A 22,374-nucleotide genomic window follows, 5' to 3' on the forward strand; every position below is an offset into this window, starting at 1 on the left:
GCTTTTACACCCTAGGGATAATTTAGTGGAAGCTAGGAAAAAAATCTTGGCATATTGAGTTAGCCTCACAACAACACTAACCTTAATTTGGAGTTACTAAGTCAACATTTCAAGATACCTAACTCAAAATGTTGATTTAAGGACATCAAAAATATACATAAATAAAATAATAATAATGATAATCAGTATCAGAAAAAAACTTCCATGTTTCCTAGCTTCACCTTTGCTGAGAGGTGACATTTTTATATTGTATCTACCTAGATCATGGAGTTGGGGTCATGGCCTGTGCTGGCTGACAGGTTTTCCCAGCACAGACAGCTGGAGCAATCCATCTAATTTTCATTAACTGTATCTGTGATGTCAGTGCCTTCTGAAGCATTGTTAATTGATTTATAATATATAACTTGCTCTTACGGCCCATACGTGTCTGAGTAAAATTTCTAGTATTTCAATAGTTTGTAACTTAGCCCTCATTGACAGGCATGTATCTTGATATGAGTGCAACTTTTCTTGGTCACGAATGAAGTAAAAGCAACAATCGAGCTTATTTATATGACGCAGTTCAAATAAGAGGTTCACATTTCATAGTTTTTATTTCCCCCTTGTTTATACATTGCCCCCTGAAAACCATTCTTTAAACAATACAAGTTTAAACCAACATTTAAACAGACTAAACAAATTGACTAGTTGGATCTCGACTGCATGATGGACTGTTATTAGTAGAAAATGGAATAAATTAACAGATACACAAACAAATGGGAGTTATTTACTAATGAAAGGCTTCAATTTTCATGCTAAGCTACATTAACTGTCATTAATTAAGATAAAAGAATGACGAGACAGCTAAAAATTCATAGACATCGGAAAATAATGAAACATTACAGGACGTTGTTCCATACATATTGGCATATATTAACAAGTAAAATTATACAAAATACTTTTTTTTGTTTAGCAATTAAGACGTTTGGGAAAATATTTTGATTTATTTGTTATGAAGATCTTGGAGAAGTTATAGACCTAGATGCATTTCTGTCCCAAACAAATTATAGCTAAGTTCATATATGCAATTGCACCAAAGCAAATAAATACATAACTTAATAGATTAAATAAATAATTAAGATATTGCATGGAAACTGACTTTACATAAATAAGTAAAATAACATAGAAATAAATATAGAAATTAAAGCTTTTCAGAAATAAAAGTAAAAATAAACTGCTTGTTTCATTTTTCGTGCAGTCTAAGAATACATCTAAAAGTAAACAGCTCTAAAATGATACTGTATACACTTGTATTATGATGTTTGTACAAATGCTGAGGAGTATTGTCAAATACAGGAGTCAAGCAATTTCTGTTTCAAACTGCTGCCTACAAGAACAACTGACTGACTGCAATGAAAAATGTCCTTAATAAAGAGAGGACCGGGATCCAAGCGTTTACATAGACAGATGAATGACTAAAGAAAGTGCATTTCCCGCACTCCGAGGGCAAAACAAAACAAAGCAGAAAAAGAGAAGGTAAGCTGGTACACAGCAAGACTCCCACTGCATAGCTGTCGAATCTGTTTCAGATTTTACAAAGCTTCCGGCTCCTCTTCGCCTAGCATATGCTGCCTTTTCCAAAGATTTCTGCAGCCAAAGGCTATGAATAAACTCTGTAAACAGTGGCAGGCCGGAGCTCAGCAACCCCCAGTCGTACAAAATCCCGTCACTAGTAAAACCTGGAATGTTTCCAGCTTTTAGAATCGAAGTCTCTTCTTTCAGTTCCCTCTTCAATAAAAAAATATCCTCTGGGCGAATGGCTGGTTGTTGGGTTAATTCACGGGCCAGTCCGAGAGGGTTGAGCTCTAAAGTGTTTCCAGGATGATGTGCAACATCACACCAGGTGTGGGTCGTCAGCCGGGCTGACAGTGAAGCGCGATGAAGTCACTGAATTTACCCCGACAGGCGACCTTGGTTTGACTGATAAATCCTCTTTCCTTTTTGATTCTTTGCTTTTTGGCCCTAAAAGAGACAAAAAACAACATTAGCATCACGACTGTGCTGGTATTAAAACCAGAACAAGTGCACCAGGCGTAAGTACCGAAGACCAAAGGGACAGGATGTTCCCAGGCAATAAGCATGTGTTTGACTGTAAGAGAAAGTTAAAGGAAAGGCTTTTTATTGGAATTAAACCAAAACATTCACCCGGTTCATAATCAATCACAACTGAAACAATTACGTTTTCTGATCGTTTGTTGGCTGCATTGCACAAACAAATCAGAATCCACTAAGAAGTCAAAGAAGCTTGCAAACTGTCAAACTTGGAGGACTAGAACTACCTAATTCTGCTATAAAAAGCAATGAAAATATATAAATGGATTAGTGTGTCATAGCACTGAGCATATTATATCAGCATGATGGTTAATAGGCAGGCCCGGCCCTTCCAACAGGACCACTCCCTCCATCATTACAACTAATAAGATCATCATTATCATCATCATCTAACAGGATACAAGCGATATGAAGCATGTGTGACAAAGCGATGTTTCAAGCTACCACTTCGTTTATTCTCAAGAGGTGGTGCTGGTCGTCTACCAATCAAGGATCAATCCCTGGCTCCTCTTGTGCCATGTGTCAAAGCATCCTTGGACAAGACACTGAACCCTGAGTTGCCCCCAGTGCATTGATGTGAGTGTGTTAACGTATAAGGTATAAACAGGTTGTTTGAATGAGACTTGCTTTGAGTGCTCAAACTTGAGTAGAAGGTGCCAGAAGTACCAATCCATTTACCACCAAGTTCTTTCTTTGACGTTTTGTGCATCAACATTGAGAATCTGATATTATCAATATCATTTAGTACATCAGGGCGAGCATTACCTGCTTGAAGGTTATGCTGAGAAAAAGTACCTGTAAAATTACCAGTGTGACCTTGAGGAGAAGAATGATGATCCATCTGTGACTGGCACACATGTTTACTCACTTATAAGATGCACAAGAAAAAAACAGTACCAAGCACAGGGGAGAAAATCAGCTGATAATCTATATCTTAATAGATATAGATTATCAGTCAACAACCACACTGAGGCGACACAGTCTTAGTTTAAAATAACTCAAAAGTAACACGGACCTCTTTCAAAACTTTGAAGTCTTGAAAGGCTTGAAAGATCATTAAGGAATCTAATTTTGCCTTTTCTGTATGTGACACAGCTCGAAAGGAAACTCTGAGCCCCAACTTTCATTAGTCTGTGAAAAAGGGTGTTGAGTGCATGAGATGGAGAGTGGAAAGTAGCGAGAGCAGCTGAAAATTTGCAGGGAAACATGACTCGGGCATTGCATTGTTGAGTGCGGGATTAACATCCCTGCTCAGTTCAACATGTCACAGCATCCCGGGGCATAATTATAGAAGATTAACTCTGGCTCCATATTTGCAGAGGAGAGGGCTGAACTGAGGTTTTCCATTTTAGCTGGGAATGTGCTAGTGGCTGTCACATTTTGTTACATCATTAGGCAGCTCAAGGAGGAGACTGAATCCCTGTGTAAGAAGCAGCAGACATTGATGCATGTAGAGTCTAACAAGCCAGCAGTTATGGTAACAGCTGTGTGGCGCAGCGCTGCACTGAAAGCTAACATCAGCATCAGTTATTATTAGTTTTGTATTTTCTCGTTAGCTTTTATTTTATGTCGTTTAGAGTTTTTGTTTTTATTTGCCAGAGTGAGTTTGCTTGTTTAAGTTTAGTTTTTATTAGTTCCAGCATTAGTTTTAGTCTTTCTTCTTCTTATTATTATTATTATTGTATTTATACCAAATTCCAGAGGCAAGATTTAGGAAAGTCAGTACAGATAATACATTATTTTTTGAAAGCAGCTTACCAACGGTCTTGTAAGCATCCAAAATCTTAATAAACACGTCCAAATAAGCCTCACCAGGCAGTGTGTAATAACAAACTTTGCCAAATTGATAAATGGCAAAATTAAGACTATTTCCTCTATAATTTTTTTAAATTTAGTTAGTTTTCCAAGTTCACAAAATTGTTTGAGTTAATTGTTTTTTTTTTTCATATCTAGTTCCAGTTTTTATCTTTAGGTTTAGTTAGCTATAATAAACTTGACCAGCATAAGCAACAAACACCCTACAGAACAGCTGAGGCTTTTTATAATTGTTCAGTCATCAATTAATTAATTAATTAAAAGAAATAAACATTTTCTGTGAACACAAATGTCAGTATGAACAGAGGCTCACATTTAAACTAACATTCAAAAAACTATTACTTCTTCCAGTGTTCCAGTACACTTTCCTAGGATAAGTGGTCATATTAGACCTGGGTGTGTTTGGGAGGTGATTGATTCACCTCTGAAGAAACTGACAAGCTCATATTATAAGTTGGCTCTGTGTTGAACATATTTTATGTTTTTTACTGATTGGCTAGATGCTGCCAGTTAGCTAGATCAGAAAGCACTGCTTAGTGCTGCTGACACTAAGGAAAACAGCAGTTGCAAACTGCAGCGCAACCAAAATGATTGTCAGTATGTGCAGTCCATCCAAACTCTGCTTTTATATCTTTGAGCAACAATAGCATGCACATTTTGTTAAATTATGTGGGAAAACTTAATGTAAGGAAAACATTGTCATTATAGCATTTGGGATCAGTGGCTGGTCAAAAAAGCTATAACATAAAAAATGACTTATTTTTTGATACTTGATTTTGATATTAGAATCATCTTCTAGCCATGAATGTCCTATAACCCCTTTTGCTGTCATGTAAATCCCCAATAAACTTCAGATTTATTTAAGTACCATTTGCTCTGAATAATATCTCTGGATGTACACATGAGCTCCGATTAGGCTTCAAGTGTTGCTCCTCTGCTCTAATCGTCTTCTCACAATTAGACCTGAGACATGTTGACCTACAGGACAACACTGTTACTGACACAACTTAAAATTGACCTTCTTTCTTCTGCATCTCGTCATGACTGAAAGAAAATGGTTAACTTACCGTGCAAATCCAACTTGGTGCTTTTGATGGACACCGCAGTTGGAGTTGTGGGAGTTGAATTGCTCAACTCATTAGTTGGAGTTTCCTGTTGGGATGAAAGAAATAGTCAGGTTTACTCCAAAAGAACCCGTCATAAAAAAAAGTGAAAGAATAAAGGAGACGTACCTGATCAAAAAGATAGATTGTGACATCATCAAAAAAGGACACATTTCTTCCTCTGTCCTTCTCTCTGTCCATTGGCTCCTTGGGTGATTTCAGCAGACTGCGGAGCCCGACACGTTTGTCCACGTCCGTTTCTGTGACTACAATCACCCTCCGGGAGCTTTCGTCCTCCTGCTCATCCTCCTCCTCCTCATCGGGGTCGCTCCCAGACGAAAGACCTCTTCGTCTTCCAATCCGGTTTCCGATAGCCCCGTCTCCAAATCCTCCTTTTCCAGTAGGGGTGAGGGGAAGACTCAGAGCGAGAGGTGGGAGGGTGAGCGAGAGGCGAGCTAGCTTTGCTATGAAAGCAAGAGCAGAAAAGAAACGTTAGAAGCAAACCTAATCACAAATTTGAGTACAAAAGCAATGAAGTAAATATCTGCCAAAGTTAGCACAAATATTCTATTTGAAGGAGAGAAAATTAAATTCTGTAAAATAAGACTGGCGTATCACATCTCGATTTATTTAATCTGTTAACCTATTAGTCAGAAAATGCCCAAAACTTTTATCTTTCTCTTTCTTTTTGACTTGGGAGAAGATTTGGATCTTTGGGGTTAAAAGAAGTGGAAGCCCAAATCAAAGGAGAAGAAAACAAATAAAAAGGCTTAGAGAGGTGTACTTAGCTAAGACAGTCAAAACGCTAAATGTTTATCAGCGATATCCCAGTATAATCAGGGATAATTATGAGTACTTGTAAAACGTGGAAGAAGCTGATACCTTTCATTGCTTGGTTTGCAGTAAGCTGAGGTAATGGGACCTCAGGTTGTTCGATCACAGTGAGCGGCTCAGCTTTAGGTTCATCAGACTTGATGGGGGGCTCAATGGCAGGAACAGCTTCCTGCTCCTCTTGACTGAAGGAAGGAAGGAAGGAAGGAAGGAAAACAACAGTTCATCTTGTCACTTCCATCTAATTGAATTAGATCTTGCTTTTGAATTTATTTGAACTGAAAACAGTAAAAATACAAAATAAATAATTCAAAATCTGTGTGAATATATTTTATTGGATCTACTTCCTCCAGAAATACAGGATGCATCAAAAAGAATAATCTGTTCTGCAACCTCCATACCTCTCTTCCTCTCTTTGTTCTTTCACAGTGACCAGATCACCGCTGCTCCCTGTGACTTCCTCCCCCCATGTCCGGAGCATGACGGTGTCTTTAACAGTCGTCCCCCAAAGCACATTTGTCTTCACATTTTCACTGAGTGAGAACTGCAGCCTCTCCTCACACACCTGAAGCAACAAAGCAAAGCAGTAAAGAGCACGAGCAAACTCAAGGAGCACCGCTCACATGCACAGCAAGCCACAAGAAATCATGCTGACCTGCATCATGAGGCCGTTCTTGGTTGTCATCTTGTTCAGAGACCGCTGGTCCTTGACATCAGAAATTTGACCCGGTGATCTCTGTCCGTCGCTCCTCTCGTCCTGAGGTGGAAGACTGTTCTGGGAATCCAGGATCGTCGGTTGTACAGATTCCAATTTCTCAGAGTCTTCAGACATCTCGTCCTCCTTTAAATCCAGCCTGCTACCCTCGGGTATAGAGGAGTCGCATGTCTCGCTGACTGTATGACCGTCACCACTGCTAACTTTGTGATCAGGTGCTTTCTTTAACGACTCCAGAAGCTCCAGGTTGCCCAAGAAAAGGTCCCCCAGAGTTTCCTCTTCATCGCCAGATATATAGCATAGTTGTTCCAGTTTTTCAAAGTCCTCCAGAGGTTCCTCATCCAAGTCCTTCCACTCAGAAATCAACAGCTGTGGGAGGTTGTTCAGGGGACCATGAGGTGCAGAAGGCATTATGGGGGATGATTTCTGGAGCAGGTTATTATGACCATCCTTGCTTTCTATGCTGGACGTCAAGTTGCTCTCATCGCTCAGTGTTATATGCACAGAGGGGAGGCTGAGATTGGCAGAGATCCCTTTACTTTGAGTTGTAGCAGGTGGCGATTCTTGCAGAGGTGTCTCTGAAACATCTGTGTTGTGTGCTGGGGAAATAAGCTGCTCTGTCTCAGTACTGGTAATAAAGTCTTCTAGATTAATGTGACTAATAAAGTCCTCTCCCTCTATGACGGATGGCGGTGGACTAGGAAAAGAGTCGTCTAAACTCTCCAGTTTATCATCTTGCATATCAAGGTCTATGCTCGGTGGAGGACTCGGAAAATCTACTGAGCTGAAATTGTCGACCTCTTGTGGATATGACTGATCTATCTCCTCCTTTGCATCAAGGTCACTGGTATTAGCTGGCAAGGGCACATCTTTGTAATCCTCTTCCACTTTTATAGTGTTTATTCCATCTTCTATGTATTGCCTGGCAAAACACGGTCTCGTTTCTGCTTCCGAATTGAAGCCCGATTTAAAATTTTCCAGTTGTGAAAACGTCACATGAGGAGCTTCGGCGATGCAGATAGTTATATCTGAGCTTTTGGTTTCCAAAATGTGGCTGAAACAGTTTTCTAAATTGGCGCCTGCCTCTCTGTCAGCGTGCACAGTCGACGTTGCCTCCTCCACTCTGTTACAGAGTTGATTCTGGGGCCATCTGTTAAAATCTTGATTTTGTGCTGTCTCTGTGGAGTCTAGCTGACCCTCCCTGTCCCTGGCTGCCTCTGTGCATGATGCATTCTGCCTCTGTCCTTCCTCCAAGGTCTCTTCCTCTGGTATTTCTATATTCTCTACTTCCACATGCAAAATGTCACTTTTTATGTCTTTCTTAATGCTGTCAATTTCCCCCAGGTTCTCAATGTTTTCCTCTTGCTGTATGTCTGCTACTTTCTCTGTCTGTTGGCTTTCTCTGTCTTTTGTGTCCCACATTTCCTTAATGCAAAGATTGCCGCTTAGCCCTTGGGTTTCATTGTTCCAGGTTTCCTCACAGCCCTCCAAGACAGCAGGGTGAGGTTCACTTCCTGCCAGTTCATCATTTTCTTCGGTCTCCCAATATTCCTGACCTACAACAAGCCTCTCGCCCACCTCCCACGCCTTATTCCCGAACCCGGAGAAAAATTCAGATCTCAAGTCGACTCCCTGACACCTCTTCTCCGGGGAGGCCCACTGGTCATTCTCATCTGGCCACAAGCGCAAGTCCCTTAGTTGTGAAAAGCGGTAGCAGTCAAACTCGTCCCTAAGCGCCCCAGATCCTGGTCTGTCTTCATCCTCCTCCAGAGCACTCCATAACTCTTTAGCTGTCGCATTTAGACCCTCGCAGGAGTTGTTATCCACATCGTTAGCAGAGTCCATGCCACTTGCTGCTCCCCTGAGGGGTGGCTTCTCCTTCACAGCGATACTCAGCTCTGCAGCAGCCTTCTGTTCCTCTGTCTCTGCTGTGACCTCGCTCTCCTCCTCGCCATCTGAGTAGCGAAGGTTTCTCAAGCCCAGCTCATTGTGGTCCACACAGGGCCTCTCTCCATATTTCTCAGGGTCTTCAGCAGCCTGCTCACCCCAAAGACACGTCGGACCGCTTGCTTTTGCATCAGCAGCCTTCCCATTGTCATTTGGCAGGTTTTCATCTCCAAGTATAACGCTGTTTGTTTGAACATCACAAAGTTTAGGTAATCTGGACTCGATGGTGCTGTCAACTTGGGATGGTGCTGCAGAGTCCACAGCTTCATTCCCAGACTTGGGAGAACTGAGCTGACTGAGATCTTTATCTGTCTCTGTAACATTTTTATAATCTTTGTTGTTCAGTCCAAACATGCAACTCTTTGAGTGGCTGCCAGATTCATACTCGATCAAGCTATTTGTCTCAGTGGGACTCTTGGAATATAGATTTAAGTCACTCTCTTCAGAGTCCTGGTATTTGCAGTCTGCTATCTGAGAAATTATGCCATCTGTGTAATGGCTGTCTATCATGTACCCACTGCTGTGTGAAAGCCCTTTAAGTGGCTCATCATCTAATTTTGAAAACAACTTATCAATTAAGTCCACGCAGTCCTTGTTCTGTGGATCATCGCACAGCAGGGCTGACTTTTTGCTCTCGTTATGGAAAATGCCAGAATCGTCTCTCTGAGCAGATCCCAGCGCTTTGTTTAGAATATCTTTGTCATTTCCTAAATTAGGGATCGGGTAATTTTCAGGATACAGTACACCCTTCTCTTCACAACTCTCAATAGTCCTCCCTTCTCCAGTTTCCATTGTCCTATCTGACATGTGGGTACTATTTCTTAATGGACTCTTTTCTCCAGTCTCACCCTCCTCTTCGGTTTTCTCCTCTATCCCTGTCAGTATTCCCCGATCACCTCCTCTCCCGCTGCCAGGCCTGGAGGCAACAAGTCCATCGCTGCTGCTCCTCCTGTTCATCCCGTCACCCTCCCAGTCGCTGTCTGAGAAATATGCAGAGTCTCGATGTGGTGTTTCATTTCCCAGAGCCCGCCATCCGCCGCTTCCCACTCCTCCTCCACCACCTCCCGTCCATGAGTCACTAGGCGTGAGGCAGTCAGCTGAGCTGGAAGTCAAAGGTGACAGGACTGAGTCGGTGGGGGTGACGAGTGAAAAATCGGAGGAAGGGTCCCAGTCCGGCGTGGTAGGAGTGGCTGCGGGAGTGGGCACCTTCTGGGCAGTGTGACGCTCATCTTTGTGCTGAAGTGAATTTTCCGTTTTCGCTTCTGCAAAACTTTCATTAACAAGAGAATCCAAGTTTTTAGAGTTCTCCAAATCAGCTGTTTTCTCAGGATCATGAGATATGCTATGAGTCTTTCCGTCTGTTTGATCCCCCCTCAAAGGACTGTGCGTCTGTAGGTCATCTTCTGTTATCTCGCCATTGCTTATAACAGCTTCATTTGTAGTGAGTGATTGGCTCTCACGCAGGTTCACAGTGTTGACTTCCTGAACGTTCTCTGTGGATTCAGAGGGAAAGTGCTCTGGCAGATCTGTTTGCTCTCCTCTGGCAGGTAAGGCAGGGCCGTCCGAACACTCCTCCTCTTCTCTCTGAGACACGGGTGTTTGGTTATGTAGTAAACCATTTTTAGGCATGATTTCAGAAAACACAAACTCACCGGACTGGCAGTGGTCAGCATTATTTACTTGGCTGTCCGGTTTGTTTGATCCAATGTGAAGAATGGGGATGTCAGGTTTCAAGGAAACTTTGATCTCACTCTTCTTAGCACGCTTGGTCACTTGGGCATAGATGGCTTCAGTCTGTGTATCATCTTTGCCCTTGTTGGCTGCTCGTATGGAGCTTTCTGACTGGAATCTGATGGTCTGAGCTGAGTTTGGGTCAATGCAGATGGACTCATATTCAGGGGACACTGGAGTAGGGGAGTAAGATGAATCTGCTTCCTTCCTATGTGCAGCTGCATTTTGTCTCGATATGATTTCGGTCAGAAAGGTTTCTGCTGATTGGATCTCTTTCAGGAACTCCTCTCTGGTGATTTCAGTTCTCCGCGGCTCCTTCTCAGTAAAATGTATTTCAGAATCGTGCTTTTCCGTTGTGATCTCAGACAGGAGAGAGCGGGATCTCCGTATGCCTTTGGAGTAGGCTTCCTCTGCCTCAGTGTATGAGGGGAGGCCTGGAGCGCAGACATAGGGCCTCAGTCTGGATCCTGCAGGATAGAGGTATTTTACTGGATCATTTTCTGGTAGGCCTTCTATGTCCGCCTCCATATTTCCTGTGTCAATCTCTGTGAGAAAAAGATCCCTCTGGAATGACTCTTTAGTGACAGCATCGTCCTCCTCAGCTTCTGCACTGCTGACATTTTTCTCTGGTCCCCATGACTGTCCTGCTGATCCCAGCTCTGTGATCAGCGACTGGGAGCGGCGCATGCCTCTGTTGGGCAGCAGAAAGTTCCCCCATCTCTCTCCTTCTCTTTTCTCCTCCTTCTCCGCTGCATATGAGCCCTCTGACCTGGACTCACTCAACTCTGTCACACTAGATATCTCCGTCAGAAACAGATGCATGGGAGATTTCTTGGCTGCAGCGACACGTTCTGCCTGCTGCTCAGCATCTTCCTTCCAAATTGCAGGCAGGATGGTATCAAGGCGTGACTGAGTCCTCTTCATTCCCCTGGAGAAGAGCTCTGTAGTGGTGGGGTCTGCATCTTCAGATAGACTAGAATGAGTGACAGTCGTCCCACAGCCAGGTCTCTCGGGGGACATGAAAGGAGAGTCATCCTCATCTGAGTAAGTCGGACTCGATGAAGACTGTCTGTCAATTTGGGGTTTTGTGAGCTGAGGGCGGGGTAAGTTTCGATAAATAGGGCGCAAAGGGTTTTCTCGACGTACGGGAGAGTCAAAGTCTTTTGCACGCGAGTGGGAAGTTTCCTTATAAGTGTGGAGCACACTCTCTCTATCGGACAAATCACAGGTTAGCGGGTCTCTGTTGGATCTCTGCATCTGGGGCTTATTATACCTCGAGTGAATGTCCCCTGTGTTGTAGATGGGGCAATTCCTTTGTGGTTTGGAGTGGGGAGGAAGAGGAGGAGGACACATTTGAGGAGGTTGAGGGTAAATTGGATGGCTCGATGGGGGAAGCGAGGGCGATAGGGACGGGGAGGGGGGAAGAGTCTGTCGGGCTCGATGAAGCCCGAGGTGATCAAAGGTAGATGGTGGGCAGGTGCTTATGTGATGGGGGTCTGTCTCAATTTTTCCGCTGATAGTGTAGTGGGGCAGTCCTCTATATCCGAGCGGAGGGGCGGGAAGAGGGCGCGAGTGAAGAGGATTGACTGATGACATGGACATAGAACGAGGCTTGGGAGGGAGGATGGGAGCTTGAGAGCTTGTGGATTTTCTATCCGCTTCACTGCTCTTTTTCTTCTCCACTTCATCATCATCGCCTAAATCAACTATGGAAAAGTCAGTCACTCTGCTCGAAGTGTCTCTGAATTCAGCCACGCCTGTGTTGGGCAACTGGACTTGAACCTCGCTCGATCGGACGGTCTGGAGGCCCTTTCCGCACTTGTCAGATGAACAATAAGGGACTCGCTCTTTGCCCAGCATCCCGCTGCGGATCTCCATGAGCTCCATGTCTCCAGGGCAATCTGAACGGAAAGAGGAATGTACCTTCCCTTTGAGAGACGGCGACTTGTCTTGGGGAGTGTGCTCCTCTAGTCTGATATAGTACTCGCTGGCGAGGGATGGGCTACGGGCGCTTATCACTGGGACGACAGTAGGAGTGTCCAAAGACTGCCTATGGTTATTGTTCACAGTAGGGATTGGCTGAGGAGGAGGAAGAGGTTTGTAGCCTCGTCTGGCATGAGCCTTCTCCCAGAAATACTCAAAGTTCAAGCCTTTGCTAGTTTCGGTGACTGTCAGGATGTCATCCAGTTCAGAGGTGGATGGGGTAATACAGTTCCCCACAGGGTCCAGTAGAGGGTAGGAGTTGTCTCTGTCTTCCCTGGCGTAATCCCTCTCCCTTTGGCGCTCGTTTGCTGCAGTCTGAAAGGCAGGTGGACGGAGTAAGTCCCAGCGTCTTTCAAATGACTCCTCACTCTCCCCTCTCCTTCCTCTTCCCTCCTCATACTCCTCGTCCTCTTCATCCTCTTCCCCAACACTCCCCCTCGCTATTCCTCGCTCAGCAGCCAAGAGGGAGGAGAGAAGGAGGAATATCTCAGCCACTGAAGGGCGCTGCGACGGAGGTAGCCAGCAGGACTGCATGATCTCATACCTGCAGACAAGGGAGAAAAACAAGAGGATCTAAGTTTGGAGAGACACAGTTTGTGCTCGGATCAATGCAGTCTAATTAGTGGATAAGTACTGACCAGTAGTCTGCATGGGAGAGCTTCAGTCTAGGCTGGGCAAGCGTGATCTGTCGCTCCCTAATGACAAAGGTCAGCACCTCTTCATCACTCAGGTGTCTGTGGGGCTGAGAGCCAAACTCAAACAGCTCCCATATCACCACCCCCAAAGACCTGAGAGGAAAAAATGAGTTGAAGAAGTGAAAAGGGGTGAATCTTCAAAAAAATCTCTGAGGTTTGTTGTTATATAACACTTTTACTCCAACACCTTCATTGCTGTGGGTGTTGGAGTAAAAGCATTTACTCCAACACCCACAGAGGTTTGACTTTCTGAGGAGAATAAAAACTGTTATGTGAGTTGTTTTGTTCCATTTTTTTAAGGAAAACTATGTTTTTTCAGAAAGAATAAAGAAGAATAAATACTCTTAGGTATTTTTGCTCTACTCGTGTGTTTTGTTAGGAGGTTGTTTTCTTGTTGGTTCGTTTAAAAAAAGCACATGAAAGGGAAGGTTGTAATATTAGAGCTTAAAGGATTTGCTCTCATTTCTTCAGCACTCCTTCTGGCATCACCGGGCTTGGTTACAGCTTTAAGACTGCTGACAAACTGAGCAGGACTCTACTCCAGCAAATGTGAGATCATACTGCTCTTTAGTTTGGTGTTCCCACAAATCATAACACAAACAGCAGTTTTATGTAGGAACTATTTTCTTTTATGGATCCACAACAAGCTGCATTTGTATCATATTGTAATATAACTGAGACTGTAGAAAGAGCATTTCAGATTATGTTCACATAGCCGACTGTCCACGCACTCAATCCTCATTTAATCTCTGCACAGCTGTTAGGAGAAATTAGATTTTCTTTGTTGTCCATCCAGAGAGCATCATTTACTTAAATTGCTTTTAATCTGTGCTGTCGGGATTTAACCTGAGCAACGCTGATTAAAGGAATGAATGGTGGTAGGAAAAGATTTAAGAGTAGCTTAAAATTGGACCCCAGATAAAAAAAACCTTTGTGTTTTCATCAATATTTTATCACCAGCCTTATCGGCTTAACTCGTTAATTCAGATCTGTTGCCAGCGGTGTTAACACAGAGCAGCTTTAAAACATACCACACATTGCTGGTCTTGGTTTGGTCCGTAACAATGAGAGATCCTCTGTACTCCTCCAGCAGCTCAGGAGCAATCCAGCGCAGAGGGATCCATAGTTTGTCTGGAGTTAGGTAATAGTCCTCCTTCATAAAGACACGCCACAGAAATTATTATGGATTTGACTGAACTGACTTTGGATTTCATTTTTCAGAGGAAAAAAAATCCTAACCTTATAATGGTTATGTGAGAGGCCATAGTCCCCTATCCTGACAGTGAGGTCTGAGGTCAGAAGGCAGTTTCTTAAAGCCAGATCACTGCAGGGAGAAAACAAGCAGCTACCCTCAGCAGAGATCCTCACGTTTGGAGGTGTGGCAACAGTGGAAGTGAAAGCGACAACTGACCTGTGGATGTAGTTGTTTTCGTGAAGATGGAGCAGACCCGAGGTGATCTCAAAAGCCATTCTCTGAAGGGTTAAGAGGTCCCGGGTCAGCAGGTCTGGAGTCATCCCATCTGACTTACGCTGGGCTCGCAGATACCGCTTCAAGTCACCCTACGTTGTACATCACAACAAAAATATAAACAGTGGATCGAAAATGATGGCTGAGTGAAGTGCATACAGAGTGTTCTTCCTTCTCCTGAAACAGAGATAAAACCTGCAGGACCATCATATAGGCAAAGAAGATATATTTTACTTCTGCAGCAAATAACCCCCCCCCCCCGCTTTTTTTTTTTAGGTGTTTTACATCACAGCGCCTCAAAAGCAGCAGGGGAATTAGTAATGAGCTGGCAGCCTTTGTGTTAGTCATTTATGCTCCTGGAAGAGTAAGGAAATAAAATGAGGACAACATAAAGGGATGAAAAATATCTGCAAGGAAAGGACAATAGGAGACTTTATCAAAGAGGGTAACTGCAGTCAGTGAGGACACCAGTGCTGTTTGGCTCCTCTCACTGTGTTGCTGTAATTGATCTGCTTGTATCTTTGTTTGGCCTGGAAGTCCGCTCATATGGTTTTCTTAATCAGCTGCTGATTAAACCGCCTGAGAGAAGGAAAACAAACTGATTGTATCGACGCAAAACAGATTTTAGTGACAGCGGAGCATCGATAACTGTAAAAAACAATTTTGCCTCAAATTATATGAAATTAAAATAAGATGTAAAGATCTTATCGATGCAGCTCGACTGTGATTTCTCATGTGTTTCTCACTGACATCACCGATATACCATAACCAATTTGTGCACAAATTATCTAAAAAACCCCAAGCATAGCACAACAAAAACATTGCACGCTATACTAAATTAAAAATATGCACCTCTCATTTGTGTGATTCCTATTATTAGTTCATCCGCCTCCTTTTATGTTCAGTTACTTACCAGCTGACAGAACTCCATAACCAGGAGGAAGGGGATGCTCTCACTGCACTGCCCCAAACACTGAAGGATGTTGGGATGTTTAAGGCTCCTGAACGGAAACATAAGAGGGACACAGGAACAGACAGAAGATAGATAAATGTTTACACGCTGCCTTTAAATGCTTAACAGTGAGACTTAAAGTGAGCAAACCTTAGCTAGATGATCCTGAACACTGGAATTCAGTTCCATCTCAGACCACACAGGCTAATCAGGGCTGTCACCATTATCTACTTACATTTCTTTAAGTGACTAAAAATCTTCACATTAATCATACGAATAGTTTTATTAGTAAAATAAATCTTTTGTTCTTTTCATCACATGAATTATAAATGATTCACATCACAAATGCAAACAATGCAGAGCTAGCAGATAAGCCTTAGTGAATCTGAGTATATATGCTATAGCTGTAAGTGCACCCTTAAAAACTCAGTAGTAACACACCGATCACAGCACAAACCGATCTACAGAGCCAGACACGCACATACAAACCAATGAATCCTCAATCATTCAAGCCAAAATATCACAAAACTGCACAAACACACTGAAACCGACATAAAGTCACGTAACAAAAGACATGACTTTCACCTAAACACACCCCATGATTCAGCAGGCTGTAGAACCACCTTTAGCAGCATCGACTTGAAGCAGTTTAACTTTCTGTATGACTTTATCCATCTCTCACATTGTTGTTGAGGAATTATGACCCACACTTCTTTGCAACACTGCTTCAGCTCACTGAGTTGCATTTCAGATTTGACTTTGATTGCAACACTGACTCTTTTCTTTCTCAGATTTGCTCCTGTGCTTGGCATCAATGCACAATTTGGGCCAAGCTTTAGCTGACAGATGGCCTCACATTTGACTCTACAGTGCTTTAGTATACAGAGTTCATAGTTGACTCAATGTGTGCAAGGTGCCCAAATTATTACCAATCCACCACCGTGTTTGACAGTTGGTATGAAGTGTTTGTGCTGATATGCTGCGTTTAGTTTTCTTGAAATGTGGCACTGTACATTATTCCAAGTATCTTTACTTTGGTCTTGACTACCCAAAGGACATCTTTCCAGAGATCTTGTGGTTTTTCAGATGCAATTTGCAACTTTATAGAGAGAAGATGCTTTCTTCTGGCAATCCTTCCAAACAAGCCACAGTTTTTAAGCCTTTTTCTAATTGTACTGGCATGACCTTTAACTTCAACTGTCATGAAAATGCTAACTGAGGCCTATAGAGACTGAGATGTAACCTTGTCAGACCAAGGTCTAACCAAGGTCAGACCTTTCAGAATGTAGCATTGCGTTAACACACAACTGAATGCTCTAAACCAGCGGTCCCCAACCCCCGGGCCTCGGACCGGTACCGGTCCGTGAGTCGTTTGGTACCGGGCCGCGAGAGTTGAGGCTCAGGTGTGAAATGTATGGTTTTCAGGGTTTTTATCGGTTTTCAGCGTTGTTTTGTTATCGTTTTTATTGTTAACTCGGTTTTCCTGGGTCTTTTCACGTGTGTTATGAATAAATCTTCTTTTTATCGGTACCGGTACTAGTTTTATTTTGTTGTATCTATCCGCGACACCTTAAAGGCCGGTCCATGAAAATATTGTCGGGCATAAACCGGTCCGTGGCGCAAAAAAGGTTGGGGACCGCTGCTCTAAACCAGCAAACCACCAAAACCTTTGATTTTATACAGTTCCTCACACTTGCTGATGATCAGTTAGTCAAGCAGTACCTGGCTGCTTCTTAAGTCGAATGGAAACAGTAGTGTTACACTTAAGTTTTCACAGGAGTCTGTGCAGTCCTGGCAAGTATAAGAGAGTCACACCTGATTCGATATCCTACATTTATTATTTCTCCATACCTGCCTCTTGTGGCTCCAGTGGTTACTGTTATGCAAATTTTACAGAATCTCACTCTAAGACTGCAATATGGCTACCAAAATTTAAGCAGTTTCTCCCACCTGTATGGCTCAGACTCAGCCAAGAACTTCCTCTGCTCCAGAGGGCTGGCACTGACACGCAGCTCCTTCACCACAGCCTGCGAGGAGCTGCAGTCACACAGCACTTCAGCCAGAATCACCTAGAAGAGATCGATGGACAATAACATGGAAAATTCCCACAGGAAGAGATGGGTACTAAAAGAACTACTTTGAGTTAGCATCTGTAATCTGTTTGTTAGACAGAATTAAAGCAGGGGATGCTGTATTAAAGACAATCAATGATTTGGGATGGTTATATTTCAGATTTCCTTACCTTTCCAAACCAGCCATTTCCTATCTCCTGGAGATAGTTTAAAGCGTGCCTTTTGAAGCACTGAGATTTGGGATCTACAAAAAAAACAGAAATAAAAAAAGATTAGGGTCACACAGACGTCAGCAGTTGATGTTCTTTCAGATGTACAATTTATTAACAGAACAAAAACACTCAGATTCTGCCCTGTAGCAACACATAAATATGACATATCCACCCCAAACATGTTTTAAACATATACGAAATCATATAAAAATGTATCTAGCTGGAAAATTCAGAGTCATGGACAAAATTTTAACTCACTGAGAAATCTACTCTCGCTGTATTTTTCCCTGGCTTTCCATGTTGTGTTTTCCTGCTGTGCATGTGCAATCTGAACTGCGATGATCAATGAACATAATCTTCTGCCACTTTGATAATCAGTTGACTGCTTAAGCTGTTATTCCAGGTCAAAACTTCTCTCATTCCAGCTTCTCAAATGTAAGGATTTGTTCCTTCTCATTTTACAGCAAAATGAATAATTTCATGTTTTGGAGTGTTGATAAAGCAAAATCACAAATTTCGCAACATCACCTTAAGAAACTATAACAGATTTTTGTTCTTTTTATAGAAACTTAATCAATAATGAAAACAATCATCAGCTCATGCCATCGTGCAGAGAGAGTTCAATGTTTCCACAATAAACTTGATTATTGTTCATGCTCATACATTCAGTTTTTTAACCTAAATTAAGCAGAGAGAAATATTTCTCTACTTTTTGAAAACTTTCATCATCAGAATCTGTACCATCAGAGTTCAAACATACAACTCAAGAAAGCTTGCTAAAGGAAGTCAGAGTCTCTCATTATAATGTTGAGTTTGCATGGTCTCCCTGTGCCTGCGAGGGTTTTCTCCAGCTACTCTGGCATCCTTCCACAGTCTACAGTTAGGTTAATTGATGATTTTTTTAAAAGTCCAAAGGTGTGAGTGTAAGGTAGATAAAGCTCTTACGTGCATAGAATAGAAGTGTGTGCACTATAAGTGTGGCCTGCAGTGTAAAGTGCTGTGAACAGTCAGTGAGACCACTAAATAGCAAAACTCATGACACTTTACTGTATAGTTTGAATACGTTTGCAGGTTATATTGCAGTGCTATATAAATAAAACTGAATTGAACCAAATACATAAACTCCACACATCCCTGCCTGCGTCCTGATTACAGCCCTGATGCAAAATTGTCACAAATCATAGTTTCCACTTCACTGAGGTTCAGTAGGGAGTCCAATCCTTCTGGTTGCGCACTCAGTTTGAGACCTTTAGTGGATCCGCATCAGTGATTCAGGCAACAGATCCTGAGGGAGTTTAGTGCAGGATTTCATCTTTATTTTGAGAGGTAGGAAGCTCAATAAGAGTTTGAGCAAAGTGAGAGGCACTTTAGGTTTTTACCTGCTCCATCCTGCAGGGAGGGGCAGCTGGGGCGGTCTCTGACTGGCAAGGTGTAGACCTCAGGGAGGGAGGGACATGACGACAGGCTGTCTTCCTGGATGGGACTGGAGCCTCCAGAGCACTCCTCCCCGTCTGCGTTATCAAACTCCTGGTTGAACCACAGCAGCACATAAAAGAAAATCACTAAGCTGTAATAGCTATGAATATAAAAGAAAACGTATTATTCCACTTAATAATAAAGCTGAGTTTAGCAGTAACTACAAAGGACAGACAATGAAAAATCATTCATTCTGAACAAATTGTACTCTGTCTGCCAGATGAACAAAAACACTAAGTCAAAATTAGACCGAGAGATGATTATTGACCCCTTCTGCTTCATTAAGTTGGAGTTACTGACTGTTCACACTTCCAAAACAAATACTTGTGCAGTTTACCAAGTCAGACACATATAAAAGCATGCAGACGTGCACAAAACACATTAAAAAACAAACAAAAGAAGCAAAAGAAAGCAGAGAGAGGTGAATAGATCTCTTACATGTTGAAGACTTACATTGAACCCCACTCCTCCTCTCTTACAGCACAGGCAGGTGAGGAGCAGCAGAACAAAAGAGACAAGCCCCGAGCAAGAGATGAGGATGACGACGTAGGGTGGAGGAGAGAGGGATGCAGCCCTGGACTGAGAAACTGAGAGGACGACAGGAAGAAAAATACAACGGAGGACAGGTTTAATGTAGAAATTCAGGGGATTTGTGCTTCTACAAGGGGAGCAATGATAGGTCTGAGTCAGTGAAAAAAGAAAAAAAAGAGAGACTTCACTGAAGCAGAAAGGTGTGAAATCTTGTTACATAGGTGTTGTGTTTAGCAGAAAAACCATTGGAGCGTTTTCTTAGAAGCAGGCCTGAGACACAGTGGAGAACCCCAATGGACGGTTTGCATCAGGGAGTTGGGGAGAAATAAGCAGGAAAACAAACTAAGTTGAAGATTAAAGAACACATTGTCTGAGTCAGTAAAAAGAAAATAGAGACTGGAATTAAAGTTTGGGAGAGTATACCATTCCAGTAAGGAGAAAAGCTTGGGGGGAAGGGGGGAAATATCAGAAATGGCATTCCACTCAGGAAACACAGTTAAGAAGCAGGGGAGGTGGGTGGCTGGAGTTGTCATTTAGGTAAAAAAAAGGAGCGCTAACTCGGGAAGGGATCAGAAATTGGAGAAGAATTACTCAAATCAGGAAGGTTTACTACTCAGGTGAGAGAGGGAGGGGTCGGGACATTTGATTTTTGTACCTCAATGTAGTCGAGTGTGGGAAGTGAACCATCTGTAGAAAAGAAAAGGGGCAGGGCAGCGTGGTTAAATACCCTTCAGGTATTGTTTATAGGTTTCATTTCACTTCTGCAGCCAAAACATTTTATTACCATTGACAGATGACCAAAAAAGAGGAACAATGACACCTTGAAACAGTCACGAGGTGTCAAACTCACGCTTAAACTGTACATGAAATGTAACCATTAATAATAAAATTACATCTTTTCTGTGTAAATAAGGCAGTCAAAAGCAGATATACAACGTCAAATAACTATGATCATAAGAAAAAATTAAGAGATATAATACAAAATATAATAGGGGAAAGGAGGCACATATAAACCTTGATACTGTAACTATAACTGGCAGATAAATTGCTGTTTTTTAAATATGTGCAGTCTGAAGATATCACAGTGTGATTGTCTGTGTCCCTCATAAAAATCCCAAAGTACATTCCTCAACATGGTCATGATATTGTAAACACTGCATGCATAAATGTTAAAGTACATTTAATAATTGAACAGCTTGATAAATATTGTAAGAACAGGATCAACACTCGACAAAAAAAACTAAAGATTTTTTTAAAAAATCTAGGAAATGAAATAATATTTTGTTTCTGTGACTTCTACACAGCACCTAATGTAGACTTTTATCAACTTTTATTTTTTATTATTTTATTTTTTTTGTGCTCAACATAAAGTTGCAACATAGTGCAGAAGCAGCCAGAGAAAAGGTAAGTGAAGATGTGCTCAGCATATAAAACCAGCTCTGTACTGAAGTGAAAGCTGCTGTGGCCCAATCTGTGGCTAATAAAAGAAAACTGTCACTCTGGATTGCACCAAACTGATAATCCAAGAAAAGAGAAAGATAGCTAATTATTGGTCATATAAACCTCAAATCACATCTGCAGAGCAGTGGAGCATTGTAAAGTCTGAATGACCCTCTCGCCCCCCCCCCCTAAAAACATGCACCAGCAGCACAAGTAGTGGCACAAATCCTGATGCACAATTCCTGAGCAGTGCTATTCTTTCATCTTTCCCTAGACAGATGTCCAGACAGACACTGCATATAAATAGGAACCCAGCACAGGGCCTTTTCCACCAACCTCTGTGCCAACAGCTTCTATCAAAACAATACACCACAATACAATGACTGCACACATTACACAAACACAACAGTCTGCCAGCTCTCAGGGAACAAGGCATATTCAAATTTACGGCAAAAAAAATAAAGATGCCAGCAGTGGTTATTGGGCTAAATAGTCTCAAGAGCCAAGTGGAGGCTATTTTTAGACTAAATATCCAGCACTGACCGACGATTTTAGCCCTGCTGTGCATACAGTACATGTTGTTTAAAAAGGCATCGATGTGCGGCCCGAAATATTTTCATCATTGCATGCAAATACGGTACCCAACCCATCACCCAGTCGGCCTCGCTCCTGTTGTGATTAGGTCAGCCAGCACTAATAATTCGCATTATGTCTCAGCCTAACTGGCTGATAATGCAATATTCACCTCAGTGTGCAGAGGCCTTTTCATAAATGACTATACCCCCCCCCCCCCAAATCCTCTCCTCCTTTCTCCAGCATCCCTGACAGCTTTTCAAACCTCCTCCTTCTCCGAATCCGCTCACCTTCCCTCTGCGGTGCTCCGAGGGCTCTCTCCGGGCTGAAGTACGACATGATCCCCGCCAACGCTACCATCACCCAGCAGTGTGGCCGCATCGTCGCCGCGTCCGCAGCAACAACAACAACAGCATCCGAGCGCCTCTGCCGACTGTCAGCGTCGGTGTCCTCCTCTCTCCCGTCCCCCCGCCACGGTCTGTGCCGTCTCCGGGCTCACGCTGTCTCCGTCTCCCCCTCCTCCTCTCCGCTTTTCTCCTAATAATAAAGAGCGTCTCCTTGCCTTCCTTGTTGTGCTCTCCCCCCTCCCCCTCCTCTTCCCCTCCGCTCTAATCCGCAATTAAACACGGTGTGTGAGATGCTCTATTGTGCATCCTCAGGCCGCCTCTCGCTGCGCATCCATTTCTGCTCTGCCTCGGTCACAAGCACCACTGAAAACAACCATCCTCTATTTCTGACG

The 22,374-nt window shown here is 42.8% G+C and overlaps 1 protein-coding gene across 2 annotated transcripts; it reads right to left on the reverse strand.

Annotated features, from left to right (window-relative positions):
* Positions 1 to 601: 601 nt before the first annotated feature.
* Positions 602 to 22,171, reverse strand: lmtk3 (lemur tyrosine kinase 3). Of its 2 annotated transcripts, none has more exons than XM_063485244.1 (16): positions 21,926 to 22,171; positions 19,545 to 19,678; positions 18,995 to 19,142; positions 17,574 to 17,647; positions 17,282 to 17,400; positions 15,293 to 15,380; positions 14,323 to 14,471; positions 14,151 to 14,235; positions 13,943 to 14,064; positions 12,855 to 13,004; positions 6,496 to 12,760; positions 6,242 to 6,405; positions 5,892 to 6,025; positions 5,139 to 5,473; positions 4,974 to 5,058; positions 602 to 2,001 (listed from the first exon to the last, which is right to left on the reverse strand). In XM_063485244.1, the coding sequence occupies exons 1-16, from the start codon at positions 22,014 to 22,016 to the stop codon at positions 1,874 to 1,876; spliced, it is 8,271 nt and encodes a 2,756-aa protein (XP_063341314.1). In that variant the 5' UTR covers positions 22,017 to 22,171; the 3' UTR covers positions 602 to 1,873. The 2 variants fall into 2 exon arrangements, with proteins under 2 accessions (XP_063341314.1, XP_063341313.1); XM_063485243.1 differs by having other exon boundaries at positions 19,530 to 19,678.
* Positions 22,172 to 22,374: the final 203 nt, after the last annotated feature.

The sequence above is a fragment of the Pelmatolapia mariae genome, linkage group LG10_11 (genome assembly GCF_036321145.2).
Source record: "Pelmatolapia mariae isolate MD_Pm_ZW linkage group LG10_11, Pm_UMD_F_2, whole genome shotgun sequence".
In the NCBI taxonomy this organism is placed as follows: domain Eukaryota; kingdom Metazoa; phylum Chordata; class Actinopteri; order Cichliformes; family Cichlidae; genus Pelmatolapia; species Pelmatolapia mariae.